At 41.3% G+C, this 15,596-nt stretch overlaps 1 protein-coding gene across 2 annotated transcripts in view; it reads right to left on the reverse strand.

The window, feature by feature from the left end:
- Positions 1-11,590: 11,590 nt before the first annotated feature.
- The window catches only part of Mgat2 (alpha-1,6-mannosyl-glycoprotein 2-beta-N-acetylglucosaminyltransferase), a 124,731-nt gene continuing 120,725 nt past the window's right edge, over positions 11,591-15,596 (reverse strand). The window contains exon 13 of one of the 2 annotated variants that reach the window (XM_067760582.1): positions 11,591-13,317. In XM_067760582.1, coding sequence (XP_067616683.1) covers positions 13,259-13,317 — 59 coding nt within the window. In that variant the 3' untranslated portion in view covers positions 11,591-13,258. The remainder of the gene's footprint in view (positions 13,318-15,596) is intronic. The other variant, XM_067760581.1, reaches the window with a different exon arrangement.

Consider the following 15,596-nt stretch of genomic DNA (forward strand, 5'->3'; position numbering starts at 1 on the left):
GCAGAAACATTACTCTTATTACTATATGTATGCCTAATAAAAATTAGCAAAATCGGAGAACGACCACGCCCACTTTAAAAAAAAATTTGTTTAAAGTCAAATTTTAAAATAAAAGTTAATATCTTAACAGTAGATAAGTAAATTATGTCAACATTCAACTCCAGTAATGATATGGTGCAACAAAATACAAAAATAAAAGAAATTTTCAAAATGGGCGTGGATCCGCCCTTTTTCATTTAATTTGTCTAGGATAATTTTAATGCCATATGTCGAACAAAACATTACCAATCCTTGTGAAATTTGGTAGAGGCTTAGATTCTAGGACGATAACTGTTTTCTGTGAAAAAGGGCGAAATCGGTTGAAGCCACGCCCAGGTAAAAAATGGCCGAAATCCGACTATGACCACGCCCACTTTTTCGATATCGAAAATTACTAAAAATGAAAAAAATGCCATAATAATATACCAAATACGAAAAAAGGGATGAAACATGGTAATTGGATTGGACTATTGACGCAAAATATAACTTTAGAAACGCATTCTAGAGTCACCCCTGATCCACGTTTATGTTGATATCCCGAAAAGGCGTCCACGAATAGAACTAAGGCCCAATCCCTTTTCAAATACTTATTAACACCTTTCGTTTGGTACCCATATTGTGCAAAAGCATTCTAGAGTCACCCCTGGTCCACCTTTATGGCAATATCTCGAAAAGGCGTCCACCTATAGAACTAAGGCCCACGCCCTTTTAAAATACTCATTAACACCTTTCATTTGATACCCATATTGTACAAACGCATTCTAGAGTCACCCCTGGTCCACGTTTATGGCGATATCCCGAAAAGGCGGCCACCCATAGAACTAAGGCCCATTCCCTTTTAAAATACTTATTAACACCTTTCGTTTGATACCCATATTGTACAAAAGCATTCTAGAGTCAACTCTGGCCCACCTTTATAACGATATTCCGAAAAGGCGTCCACCTATAGAACTAAGGCCCTCTCCCTTTTAAAATACTCATTAACACTTTTGATTTGATACCCATCGTACAAACAAATTCTAGAGTCACCCCTGGTCCACCTTTATGACGATATCTCGAAAAGGCGTCCACCTATAAGGCCCACGTCCTATTAAAATACACATTAACACCTTTCATTTGATACCCATATCGTACAAACAAATTCTAGAGTCACCCCTGGTCCACCGTTATGACGATATCTCGAAAAGGCGTCCACCCATTGAACTAAGGCCCACTCCCTTTTAAAATACTCATTAACACCTTTCATTTGATACCCATATCGTACAAACAAATTCTAGAGTCACCCCTGGTCCACCTTTATGGCGATATCTCAAAAAGGCGTCCACCTATAGAACTTAGGCCCACTCCCTTTTCAAATACTCATTAACACCTTTCATTTGATACCCATATCGTACTAACAAATTCTAGAGTCACCCCTGGCCCACCTTTATGGCGATATCTCGAAAAGGCGTCCTCCTATAGAACTAAGACCCATTCCCTTTTAAAATACTCATTAACACCTTTCATTTGATACCCATATCGTACAAACCAATTCTAGAGTCACCCCTGGTCTACCTTTATGGCGATATCTCGAAAAGGTGTGCACCCATAGAACTAAGGCCCACTCCCTTTTAAAATACTCATTAACACCTTTCATTTGATACCCATATCGTACAAACAAATTCTAGAGTCACCCCTGGTCCTCCTTTATGGCGATATCTCGAAAAGGCGTCCTCCTATAGAACTTAGGCCCATTCGCTTTTAAAATACTCATTAACACTTTCATTTGATACCCATGTCGTACAAACAAATTCTAGAGTCAGCCCTGGTCCACCGTTATGGCGATATCCCTAAATGGCGTCCATCTATAGGACTATGGCCCACTCCCTCTTAAAATACTCTTTAATACCTTCCATTTGATACACATGTCATACAAACACATTACAGGGTTACCCTAGGTTCGTTTTACTACGAAATGATTTTCCCTTATTTTGTCTCCATAGCTCTCAACTGAGTATGTAATGTACGGTTACACCCGAACTTAGCCTTCCTTACTTGTTTCATAATCATTTTGTAGAAATTGATTATTATTAGTGACCTCCTTCCTTTTTTCATGCTGCGGAGTTTTACTGATGCTGATGTTTGCCGGATATTTATCCGGTACGTTTCAGAAAACAGCACCATTAAGGCACCGGCCGCACCACCTGGGGAACGATTTGATAGCCCACATTAAACTTTCTAGGTTATCCAACCCTTTAGTTCGGAACTGGATGTCGTAAAAGCCTTGCTCGCAAAATAAATAGAATTCGCCATGGGTAGGTGAAGTTGAGAAATGAATTAATAGCTGTGAATTGCGCCAAAATACTAATTTGAAACAACGCACTAGGACTGAATGTAAATGTAGTATTATATATATTGTCACGGATATTAGCATCACTAAGCTATACCATCACTAAGGCGATGCTAAGGCCATGCTAAGCGGTATTTACGTCAGTAATCAAATCATGTATACACATATATAAGGCAGCCGAGAGATGTCACACACAGATGCATTTACTTATACGCCTATGTGTGTGCGAGAGACTGTAAACTACAAACTCACATACATCTGGGAGACGCTGAAAAGTAGACAATTGTAAACAAGTAGAAACTATATGAGAACTATAAACACACGAAATAGTTGGTAAGTTCTGGAAATAGAAGAGCCTAAATGTATGCAGCGTAAACTATAAAAGCGGCGCAAGCGAGTAAGAAGTAATTCAGTTTGATTTGAGATTTCGATTAAGACACTATCTAGCGAGCAAGAGCATTATTTTGAATAGTAGAGTTTCATTTGAGCTATCAATCAGTTATTAAGCAAGCTATTCGTTGCACAGTTTGAGTGTTATTGTGAAGTACTTTAATAAAGGCCATTTTTCCATTATTCAATATTGGAGTTATTTATTCAACAGTTTAGTGATACGAACTTAGCAAAAAGGCAAATAAGAGGAATTGCAAGCAAATTCGTTACAATTTTAATTATACAACATTTACACTGGCCTCAAATGCGTATTTTCAAATGAATCATTTAAAGCCTTTACATTTAACTTGATGAATAAAAAATAAGCAATTGCTGATTATTATATGAATAAGAATTTAAGGCACTGCTGCTTTTGCTACAAAGTTTAAGCTTTTACTTAAAGCAACACATATATGTTGAAAAATTTTGGTAGATATCATTTACATCAGAAAATGGCATAGAGCAGGTGTGACCATACGTGAAATCTAATAATGAGGAAGTCGATAAGCAACTCAATTTTGTAAGAGCACTAAAAGAACATAAGGTAATTTTTAATAAGTCACAAGTGCCGCAAATAAAAAATGAAAAGGAGTCTGCTTTACAGCACTAACTGAAAAATATGAAGTAGTTTTCCGTAACTCATTAACAACAAAGCAATTAATGAAAAAAATTTCAAACATGAAAACAGAATTGAAAAAAAAAATTGATTTATCACGTACTGATAAGAAAAAAATTTCTTACAAGCCTTGGGAAAAAATGCTCATCGATCTTTTGGATACAGAAAAGAACACAGTGTTTGCCAAAGTTCCAGGTATTAAACAAAAATTGGGGATTTTGAAATTTTGCTTTTATAACTTTATGGTTCCGTTCATCTTTTAAAAACTTTGCAATATTGTGCAAAACAATGCAACAAATTATAATTGACGGAATTTTTTCAATTTACTGCGAACTTTGTATTGTAAAATCGGAAACCTTGCTTTCAATTGTCTAAAATATCGTTCAAATACAACTCGTTCTCTGCAAAATAATTTATTGTAGTGCCGCTGTTGAAGAGTTATTGGATTCCTCCAAGGTGTTATCAAAAAGGGAGATATACCATAACCATTATCTCGAAGAAGTAGCACGTTTTCTGATGAGTTTTGAAGTACATCACAAATGTCCGAATTTTTATAAATCCTGCTGTCATGTACGGAGCCTGGCCAATCTACACTTGTAAATATTTCTTTTTCAACCCCTTTTCATTACAAGTTGCCTGCACGTTTATGCTCGTAAACCCCTTTCTGTTGACGTACTCGTTACCGAATCCTTGTGATTTCGGAACTCGAACATGTATGCAGTCTATCACTCCGATACAATTTGGAAAAGAGTACACTTCCCTCTATCCATTTTTAGTAGCAATCATTTCCCCGCTAGACTTTGGAAATTTAATCCACACATGTGCCTTTTTTAAAATTTCACTCATTACCAAATTTTTGGACACTGTAGTTTGATGAGCTCCAACCTCTCCTGCTATTTTGATAGCCCGGATCGGAAATTGTGCGCAGAAAGATCTTCATCTTTTCAAATGCTGATAACGCACCTCCTCGTTTTTCGTAAGTTTCGTCCAAAAAATAGGTGCTCAACCACTCTACGTTCTTACGATTGAATCGATATAGCTTCCGAATGTCTTCATTTTTATATTCCCTTCGAACATTACAGTATTTTCGTTTACCAATGGTCAAAAAATGCGCCATAGTTAAATGTTGCCAAAAAATTTAGCATGGGGTAGAGAGCAGCCTTAAAAAATCGTAAGCAAATGCTACCTAAAAATATCAAATGCTTCATTTATTCATTCGGAATTCGGCAATTGCTTATAGAAATAAGCAAATGCTGAATGAAAATAACGCTTGCTTTTAGAAATAGCAAACTTTTATAAAAAAAGCAATTGCTTGGATTTTTATTCATTGAAATTTAAGAAAAAGATAAAAAAGCAACCTTTTTTTTATTCATCGTGATAAATGTCCTCATACGCATTTCACCTTACCTTCCCCACAAGAAAATGTATTGTCATAAGCTGTGTTCCAATGAAGCCTGATCCAGATCAAGATAAAAATTTAACATGCAAATGCAACAACGTTGTGATCCTGATATCTATCTGGATCAATATCGTATCCAAAGGGTGGCTCTGTTGATTTCGTTTGTTGTGGAACATTTTTTACAGCTAACCTTGTTTACTTGATAGCATTTACAGAACTATGGATTATGGCATCCGACATTTAACAAATTTTGTCCAATTGATAGCCCACACGGGCCATAAAACAATTACTTTATATTCATTTTAAACCATGATAGAAAAACTACAAAATATGGAAAATACAAGATCCACAACATAATATGCAATTGCTTTTTGCACAAAGCTCCTGACAGAAGTAAACTATTTAATATTAGCCTTGGGACGATTGGTTTTTAGTTCAAAAAACGTCTTTTGATACTCCGCCCGACAATTTTGGACGTGTTTTAACTGCCGACTCTTTTGTTAAGCATTAGTACTCTAGGTTTTTTTAAAAGCAAAACCTCATACAATTTTATATTGAAAACATATGTGGCATGACTTAAATACTAGTTGTTAGTTTGATTCTTTGTTTTAACTTTTTAAGTAAAATTTTATGGAGAAAAAAAGTTTGAAAATAACAGACACCCTACTATGTGTACACTAGGGTGGCCCTTATTTTCCAAAGTGTTCCGATTCTCGGCCTCACCCCCTAGTTATATGCGAATAGCCTAAAAACTAGAATATACAAAGTTTTAGGTCAATCGAAAAATTGTTAGAGGTGGCGCAAAGAGCTTGAAGTCCTGAAAAATGAAGAATTTTTACAATTTCTTAAATTTGGTCAACCCTACTTCATTTGTCATGGGCGAAACGTAATTTATCGTGTTATTAGTAGATAGATAGATAGATAGATAATTAATTGAGGATCGCACTGCGACCATTGGTCTATTGTGCCCTCAACTGCTTCACAACCCCTCATCCAAGCCGACATCTCTGATGAACCCTAGCAGTTCACCTGGCTTGAGGGATTTGATGTGAGAATGCTCCGGCCATGGTGAGCCCATAAACTTAGCTCTACGTCTTGAGATTGCATCGCACTCCAAGAGGATATGGTCCGCCGTCTCCGCTGATCGATCACAAAATCGGCATGTGTTGTTTGATATTATACCCAGCCTTTGCATGTGACTGTTCAGTCTACAGTGTCCTGTAAGAATAGCTGTTAGAATTCTTAGGTTATTTTTCGAGAGGCCTATAAATGCCCTGTATCGAGTTGTGCAGTAACCCCCTAACAGTAGCTTAGATTGTCTCAGGCCTGGCATATTACGCCAGTGTTTTTCCCTGTTTTCCTTTTCTTCTGCTAATATATGCCCCCTAATTTCCTGCGGGCCTACTGGCAGGAACGGATCAGGACCAATAGGTCGTATCGTTGCTGCCTCTCTGGCCAGGCTGTCGTTTCCCTCGACTCCCCTGTGCCCAGGAACCCAGGCCAACAGTAGTTCATTGTGTGCTCCTAGTTGATTCAGCCTTTCCACGCACTCAAGGACTAGTGCTGATTTTATTTCAAATGCCGAGATGGCCTTGAGGGCGGCCTGGCTGTCACTGAGTATGGCAATTTTCTCTTTGGAGTATTTTCGCTGAAGGTTCAGGTCCGCGCACTGGCTTATGGCGAATACCTCCGCTTGAAAAATGCTCGGGTATGCTCCCAGGGGTATTGATATCTTGGCTCTGGGTCCAACGACTCCAGATCCAATCCCCTCTGGGGTCTTCGAGCCATCGGTATACCATACTATACTGTTTAGCTGCTGAATGCTCTCAATTATGTTTTCTTCCCACGTATCCTTGTCGCCCAGTTCTACTTTATATCTTTTCTCATATACTATCTGCCTGAGGATATCATCCCTCTGGAGTTGAGAGATTGGGATCTTCTCTCTCAATTCCTCCATGTTCCGAGACGATATGACTTTACCTTTGCCCGAGCCCTCCTTGACGATATTAAGGAGGGCTCGCTTGGCTGACTGCTCTGTCGATAAATGCAGTGGGGTTAGATCGAGGATAGCTTCCAGCGCTGTTGTGGGGCATGTACGCATAGCTCCCGTGATGCACACGCATGCCAGTCGCTGAAGTTTCGACAGTGCTTGCCTCGTCGTCGCCCGAGTTTTTCTTGATGCCCAGGCTATTGAGTCATATGTTATCATAGGTTTTACTATCATGGTATACATCCATCTTAGCACGTGTGGGCTGCAGCCCCATGATTTGCCTGCTACACGTTTGCATACCATGATGGACCTCGTGGCCCTAGTCTTCATGGAGTCGAAGTGTTGTTTCCATAAGAGCTTGGTGTCAAACATGATCCCCAAGTATTTCACTGCGGTTCCATATTCTAGTTCCACGCCATCTATTGTTATTGCTCTCAGGGCTGGTAGGACCCTTCTTCTGGTGAAGGGGATGATGGTTGTCTTAGATGGGTTGATGTTAAGACCCACATTGGCGCACCATTCCCTTGTAATGTTCAATGCTCTTTGTATTATATCACAGAGCGTACTCTCGAATTTACCCCTTGCAATTATGACGATGTCGTCAGCATATCCTTGGCATCTTATGCCACTGTCTGATAGCTTTTGCAGGAGTTCATCCACTACTAGGCTCCACAAAAGGGGTGACAGAACACCTCCCTGGGGGCACCCTCTCGTGGTAATAACCTTAACTGCGCTGCTGCCTACTTGAGCTTCAGCGATTCTTGTACGGAGTAGATTGTCAATCCATCTCTGGATAGGCAACTGAACTCCTCTTCTCTGCAGTGCTATGTTTACGCTTTCGTGAGATGTGTTGTCAAAGGCACCCTCGATATCAAGGAAAGCGCAAAGCACTGTTTCCCCTGTTTCGAACACCCTCTGTATTTCAGATGATAACTGGTACAGAGCTGTATCCGTGGATCTACCCGCTCTGTAGGCATGCTGGCTATAATGTAGGGGCCAGCTCTTGAGGGCGTTCGACCTGATTTCTTGGTCTATTATCTTTTCCATTGCCTTCAAGACAAAGGAGGTTAGACTTATTGGTCTGAAGGACTTCGCTTGTGAATAGTCCTTTTTACCTACTTTTGGTATGAATACTACTCTTGCTCTTCTCCACATCGTGGGTATATATCCCAGTGCCAGGCTATCTCTCATGATCCTGGCGAGATGTGGGATGATCTGTGTCCCTTGCTGCATTAGCGCCGGGTAGATGCCATCCACCCCCGGAGATTTGTATTTCTCAAAAGATTCCACTGCCCATCTGACTCTGGCCTCACAAAAGAGGGAGTTTGCTAGTTGCCAGTCTGATGGGGTTGGTCTAACTCTGGGGAACACAGGTTCCGGTACTTGCGGTGAGGCCTCAGGAAAATGCGCTTGCAGCAAGGCCTTTGCTCGCTCTTCCCCCGTTTCGGTATAGTTACCGTCTGGGAGTCTGGTTGCTAGGTTTGTCTGTCTCTGCTCTTTGGCTAGGGCCTTGTGTAGCCTTGCCGCTGCAGGCGTGCTGGAAATTCCCTCACAGAAATTCCTAAAACTTTCCCTTTTTGCTTTTCTTATCTCCTTATTGTACTTAGTTAGATTCTGGGTGTATTCCTCCCAGTTGCCGGTTCTCCTTGCCTCGTTAAAGAGTTTCCTGACTTTCCTCCTTAGCAACGTCAGGTCATAAGACCACCAGGGGGTTGCCTTCTTACCTTTAATCAAGGAGACCCGGCAACTGGAGTTATAGGCATCTATCATTATTTGATTTGCCCTTTCCATCCTGCTCTCTAATTCGGTACAATTGGTACTTCTGCCTTTACTCTTAAGGCTATCTATGTTAGCTTCTATAATACTTTTGTAGCTGTCCCAGTCTGTTTTCCTGGGATTTCTTCTAGGGTTGGTTTGCCCCGACATAGCGCCCAGCTCAAACCTTATGATTCTATGGTCCGAAAGGGAGGGTTCTTCTGAGACCCTCCATCTCGAGATCATATTCTCAGTTAGGTTGTTGCCGAGCGTTATATCAAGGACTTCTGCCCTAGCTCTCGTAACAAACGTCGGTTCACTCCCGACGTTGTATATGCTTAAATCATTACTGGCTATATATTCTAGCAAACACTCACCCCTTTGGTTGGTATCACTGCTGCCCCATTCCGTATTGTGGGAGTTAGCATCACTTCCTATGATTAGAGGAAGTTTCGCTCTTCTGCAGTGAGCTACCAGCTTCTGTACGTTATCTGGGGGGACCATGTTGTCGTCCCCCGGGAAGTAGGCTGCGGCTAGCACAATGCTGGAGTCTTCACCATTGACTTCCGCATCTATTTGTACCGCCACCAGATCTCGACTTAAAAACTCTGTAATGCAAAAATAGTTAATATCTGCTTTAAGCATTACACATGCTCTAGGTCTCTGCTGGGAGAGATCCCAAATTACTCTACTGTTACTTACATTAAGGCCCCTCACCTGTCCCTTGTATGCCCAAGGTTCCTGTATGAGGGCTATGCCCAGATCATCCGAGGCAAACCTCCTCGCCAGTACAGCCGAAGCTGCAATGGCGTGGTGGAGGTTGATCTGGGCTATCTGTATGCTTAAGCCGGTCATTTTGGCCCGGCCGGCCTCATCGGGTCGTCGTAATCCGACAGCCCGCTTTCGCTGCCCTCCCGCTTGTCCAGTGCCAGCTCTTGGAGGTCCAAGCCCTCAATGAGCTCCTGTGTGGTGGGTATTTGTTGTTCCGTTTGTTCCGCGGCCTCATCGCTATTACTCGCTGCGGTACGAGAGTTTGTAGTCACACGAGCCTTGATGGTGTCGGTGCTCGCATCTGACATGTCCTCGTCCGACATCTTGCCTATGTCGGCGTCCTCGACCGCCTTGTCTTCCTGCCGCTCACTATTCCCTGGTAGCTTCTGCCTCTAGGGTCTTACTTGGATCAAGCCGTACCTGTAGTGCAGCTTGAATCCATTCCTACGTGTGAGGTGGTAGGATTCTTCATCAATGCCCACGTCGAGACGTAGGCCCGTTTCTTCCGCGCTGCTATTTATAACGCGCCACCTCTGCGTCTTAAGGCCCTCGTTCTGGTTAGCGAGGAGCCGGATCGCAAATTCTCTGGGGCGGTCCGCACTCCTGGGGAGGAACATTGTCACGTTATGCGTGGGCGGTATGTCATCCCCGCGCCTTGTGCATAATTGTGCCCCTGTCCACCCCTCGAGTGTTGGCACTACTTCCTCGATCCACTTTGCGGTTTTCTCGTCCTCGCAGTCAACGAGGAGGAGCCCTGCTCGGAAGTACACCCCGCAAAATACTAGAGCATGCCCACACCCCCTGAACACTCCATCCATAATTAGCTCCTGGTGATTTGTCAGGTCCTCCTGACTTAGGGCATCCGCCGGGTAGTTCCTGGGCAGCACAGCCACTCGGGTACCCCTGAGGGAATCCGAGTAGCTCTGCTGTATTGGTGCTACTTCAGAGGATCTCCCAGTCGCCCTGTTCAAATTCTCCCGGCGCATGGTTGCCGTGTTCTGCGGAGCATGGGCCCGTTGCCTCTTTGAGCTGGGAGTTTCCTCCGGTGTGATCTGCCCGATCCTACGCTTACCAGCGGGAGCGGGTGTATGCTGGCCAGCTGCCGCTGGCTGTTCTTTACTTCCGGCTCTGTTTCTCCGTTCGGCGGTCGCTGTACTGTTCTCGTGGGCTGGTTTATGCCTGTGCTCGTCTGCCCTGGCTCTTGCTTCCCTGGGCGACAGGCCCTCCTCAAGGTATCGGAGATACCATTTTGTACCAGACCCACTTAGTCCCAGGCGCCATTTATCTGTAAGCGATCCTGGTCTGCCCGGTGGTGGTAGTGCAGGTTGCCTGCCCCTGTTATGCCTTCTGTTGGGCCGCTTCCACTCTTCCCGGTTTCGCTCGGTGTCGCTCCCTTTCTGGGACCTGTCGCAGCTGCCTTGTCAGCTGCTTCCAGAATCCTGCCTCGACGGTGAGCGCCCATGTTTACTTGGCTCCCTAGAGGGCCTGCTATGGTTGTTTTTGCTACCTTCGCTCATTTGTATAGAGGTACCGTCGGAGCTACGCCTAGTTGGTGTACCTCTTTCCTCGGGGGGCCCGCGCTGCTCTATGGTGGTACTGGGCCCTCCATGGTTCGCGGGTTTGTTCCTGGACGCCTGCCCCTCCTGCTCCCCTTTTTTGATGTGCCCGCGCTGCTCACCAGTGGCCGAGATGCCTCTGGGGATCGCGGGTTTCGTCGCATTTTGCTTACTATGCTCTTCTGGCCCGCGTTGCTTTCCTTGGGTTTCTGTATTGCCCTTAGGGTTTGCGGGTTTAAGAGCCGGTTCTCTGCGCACTCCAGCGCTGGTGGAGGGAGATTCATCGTCCCTCATATGCTCTAAAAAGAGCATTGCCTCCTCTCTAGAGAGGCTGTCCAGGAATTTCCTGGAGTATCTGCGTGGCCTGCTACTGCTTTGCCCGCTGCTCTTATTGGAGCCCGTTTTCTTTGTTGCGTTGCTGTTGTTGTTTGTTTTTTTGTTCTTTTTATTTGTTTGTTTATCCATTCTTGTCGTACGACAGCATGCTCGCCGTGGCAAGCGTAGTTGTCAATTATTTAAGTGGGGAACTGGGTTGGTCCGCCGCGGCAGAGCCCCTTGACGGTTAAGGCCATGGTTACTCCCCAAGGTGGCCCGGTGTTGGGGAGGCGCCGTTATAATACAGCCGGTGTTGTGAACCTCCTGGCTGCAAACCAGTCCAATGGGCACGGTGACGCATGACACCCTGGATTAGGAGGTGACAGTTCCTGGTTACCGATAGCATTCGACCATATCTGTCAGGTGAGCGCGGTTGCGCCGCTCCCATCTGACCAATTAGTATCAAATGCGATCGGCATAAGCCCCTGCACCGCTACAAGGTGACTGTCTTCGCAGATATTTGAATTTCAATTAAATCTAAAACCACAAAAATTGGTCAAATAATAATAAAGTTATAAAATAAATTATGCCTTAAACACGGTGTCATTACTTCAAGAATGTGTATATATTGAGTATACGTAAATGAGTTTGTTTCAAATTTTTTTATTATAAATTTTTTTGAAAATACGTTTTTAAAACATATACATATATCTTGTGAAACTTTAGCTGACACGTATATAATAGGATATTATTTCCTATGATCTAATTTAGATGATTTAGTATGTGATTCAAATTGTGTTTTGTAATCAGTTACATCTTGTAAAAAATATTGTTTTTCTTGTTCGTCATTTGTAAGTATTCTATTATATTCTTCCATAAGCTTTACTCCCCGTTCTGCTGTGTCGTTAACTACTTTTATATTTATAACAGTATGCTTAGCTTTTTTATAGGTTCCTGTATCCCCCAGTATAGTGGATCTACCTCCAGAAATTGAGATGATATCCCAATCCGACCAAAAAAATCAATTGTATTTCCTGTTACAAAATCGTGTAGTTCTTTTTCTATGAATTTATTGATTTCACTATGCCTTAAGTATAACCTCTTTAAATTTTCTGTTTCCTTGTCGCAGTTGTCTATGCTTTTGATTTTTTCCACAATCTTTTTCTTCATTGTACAAGAGACGTCATCATCGAACATTGCCAATGCAATGCATTCTTCAGACAGGTACCATAGGTGATTACAAAACTTTTTTATTGTAATGTCAGATACTTTTTATTAACATTTCTGTATTTATAAATTTCTTTAATAAAAGATAAGTCTTGAAGAGGTGCTCTATGAGGATTGGTACAGTAAAACCAAAACTTAACATAGAATTGTATAATAAACGCGCATATACTTAAGTATTTAAGCAATTGCTATCGAATTCTCTTCATACTCGGTTAGTTTACACTGTTCACGAAATAAATAGATTTTTAAGCTATGCAATGCCTTAGACATCCATCGAGCATGATGAGTGGGCTTTGGTACACGAAACTTTATGCCATCACTTGCTCCTAGACGTTAATTCCAATAATTCCCTATAGTCATCTCTTCCTATTTTCTTTTTCAACTATTCCTTAGAGGGTTTTTAAAATAGTATTTTTGCTATTGCTTAGAATAATTTCAATTCGTTATTTTGTAGCAAATCTCTAAAACTATTTTTGTCGATGTTTTTGCAATTTTCTTGAAATCGCCGAAATAACTGAACGTTCTTACTAGTTAGTATTTACTGGAAAATAACTCTCAGCAGAACTTCATAAATATGATGACGACAAGGTAGATACAAAAGTTTTCGCTCAAGTTTTTTTTCTAATAACGTTGCAGCTTCTTTTATAACGCCTGGTTTAACCGATCTCGTATCAAAACAACAGGCCACAATATCATCCTTCAGATCCCATTCAAATAACAGTTCATACAACGTGTCAGCTATTTCCGAGCCTGTTGCAGCATATAATTTTGGAGCTCTTATAACTGTTCGCCATTCCTGTAAGTAACAACGACTGGAAGTCGTTTCACCTTTTCACGACCTGTTATTTCTGGAAGTGGTTTTCCATCCCAATGCAAAGTGCCGCAATTTATCTATTTAAAAAAAACCTAATATTCAAAATTTGTGTATTTAAGAACAGTATAGTTTATTAAGAAAACGTCAAAGAAATTTTTTTTAGTTGTTTGCAATTTTAAAATATATATTTTCATTTCTTTATACTTTTTTTAAATTTCTTTCGATATGCTTGCTGCAAGAACAAGTTGCATTGCAGGCTTAAATTACGCATTTCGAAAATTTATAAAAAAATATATGTTTATACTTTTTTAAATAAATAAACTTCAAGTTTGGCTTCAAGGGATATATGTATTTGTGTATAAAAAAGTTTGAGCGTTTTTACCCGAATACCACGATTCACTGATAAACACATTTGCACAGACTTAATTTACTTTTCATATTTGTTTGTCGAAAGCAATATATATTTTGCCCTGTGACTCTGTTACTGATCGACCGATTTTGAAGACTCTAGCCATTTTAGAAAAGTAAGAAAATACAGATCTTATTACGGTATGGAAAAGAAGTAAATTTTCGTAGGGGTTGGAAATATCGAAGCCTGAAACACGAAATTGTCAAAATTTGTCATTATTCAGGATTTCAAGCCCTTTGCGCCACCTCTAAATCTTTTTTGATTGACCCAAAACTTTGTATATATTCCTTTTTGAGCTATTCGCATATTTTTAGGGGGTGAGATCAAGAATCGAAGCACTTTTTTTCCTGCATACAACGAAGGGCCACCCTAGTGTACACATTAAAGGGCCCATTACTGATACTTAGCATAGACTTGACTTGGCTTGAGAACTGTCACAGTTCTGTTAAATGAACATTGCATGTTACTGATTACTCAAAACTTAGCAACACTTAACTTGACTTAGAAGTCTGTTGAATTTTGATTTTCTATGTAAGTTCTAAGTGACGTTTACATTTTGAGGTGCCATTTGTTTGTTTCCATTTCATTTTGACATTTTGTCATACAAATTGACATTTATTTAAATATAAATTTCAACGCTGAATATGATGCCAGATTGTATGCGCCAAGTGGAATATAATCGTGGCTAAGTTGCCAGGTTTACGCTAAGTCAAGTCAAGTCTATGCTAAGTATCAGTAATGGGGGCTTTAGTTTAGTGCTGCAAACTCTCATACCTCGTGTTACAATGGTACATGAACCAGATATGGATAGAGATTTAACATGCAAATGCGACAACAATGTGATCCATATGGTTCACATTGTTGTTGCACTTGCACGTTTAAACTCTATCCGTATCTGGTTCATGTACCATTGGAACACGAGGATAGTAGTGATCCGGATCGTTCCAATGAGATTTGATCGTGATCAAATATATATGCTACTGTAACGAATTTAGTGCAATTCCGCTTATTTGCAACCTTCTGCTAACGTTCGAATCGCTAAACTGTTGAATAAATAACTCCAATATTCGATAATGCAAAATGGTCTTTATTAGACTACTTTCAAAATAACACTTCTATTGCTCGACAGATAGCGTGCTTAAATCAAACTGACTTGTCGTGCCTCAACTGTTGCCGCTTTTATATTGTCCGGTTTCCACGCCGACATTTTTCTAGGCGCTTCTATTTGCAGAATTTACTAGTTAGTTATCAGCTATAAATTTCTCAGCTATAACTACAGATGCACGATTTTATAGCTTCTCTCATACCCCATGCGCGTGTATATGTGAGTGATACTTGCACAATTATTGCATACTTTCGGGAGTATCTCAGATATATGCATGTGGTTGTGCGTTGCTTCTCCGCTGCGTGTACGTACATATGTTTTGACATAATGATTGATTCGTAGAAGTGACTGTGCTTTATTGTTGTTGTGCCTTCATTCACTTAGCATCAGACTAGTGATGTGAGTAACACTTAGTGTCACTAATATTCGGCACACTACGTTGTTTAACCATTATGTTCTTGCGGGGTGTCTTTTAGTAAGGAATTTGCAGGCCAAATGCGATCCAGAAATGCGATTTGTATGAGGTAATGCGCCGCATTTGGAATATTTCACCCATATTGACGCATTTGGTTTAGTGTAAATGTGGCAGTACTTATTTGGAGATACCGCGAGGTTATATAAGGGGACCAAAAGCTGAGCCAATACAATTAACTATAACACATATCGTCGGCTTGAAGTGCCAACCTGCTAGGGACAACAACAAAATTGTGCATGGCATAGGAAGTGAACTCATCATAGAGTTGATTTCCTGTTTTTGTGGCCAATATTTACTGTTACTGTTATGCCAGTTTGATGCATTAATTCCTGCTCTATCAAACTCAGAGCTGGGTAGTAAGCATTAC

This window comes from Eurosta solidaginis, chromosome 1 (genome assembly GCF_040869045.1).
Source record: "Eurosta solidaginis isolate ZX-2024a chromosome 1, ASM4086904v1, whole genome shotgun sequence".
NCBI classification, from domain to species: Eukaryota; Metazoa; Arthropoda; class Insecta; order Diptera; family Tephritidae; genus Eurosta; species Eurosta solidaginis.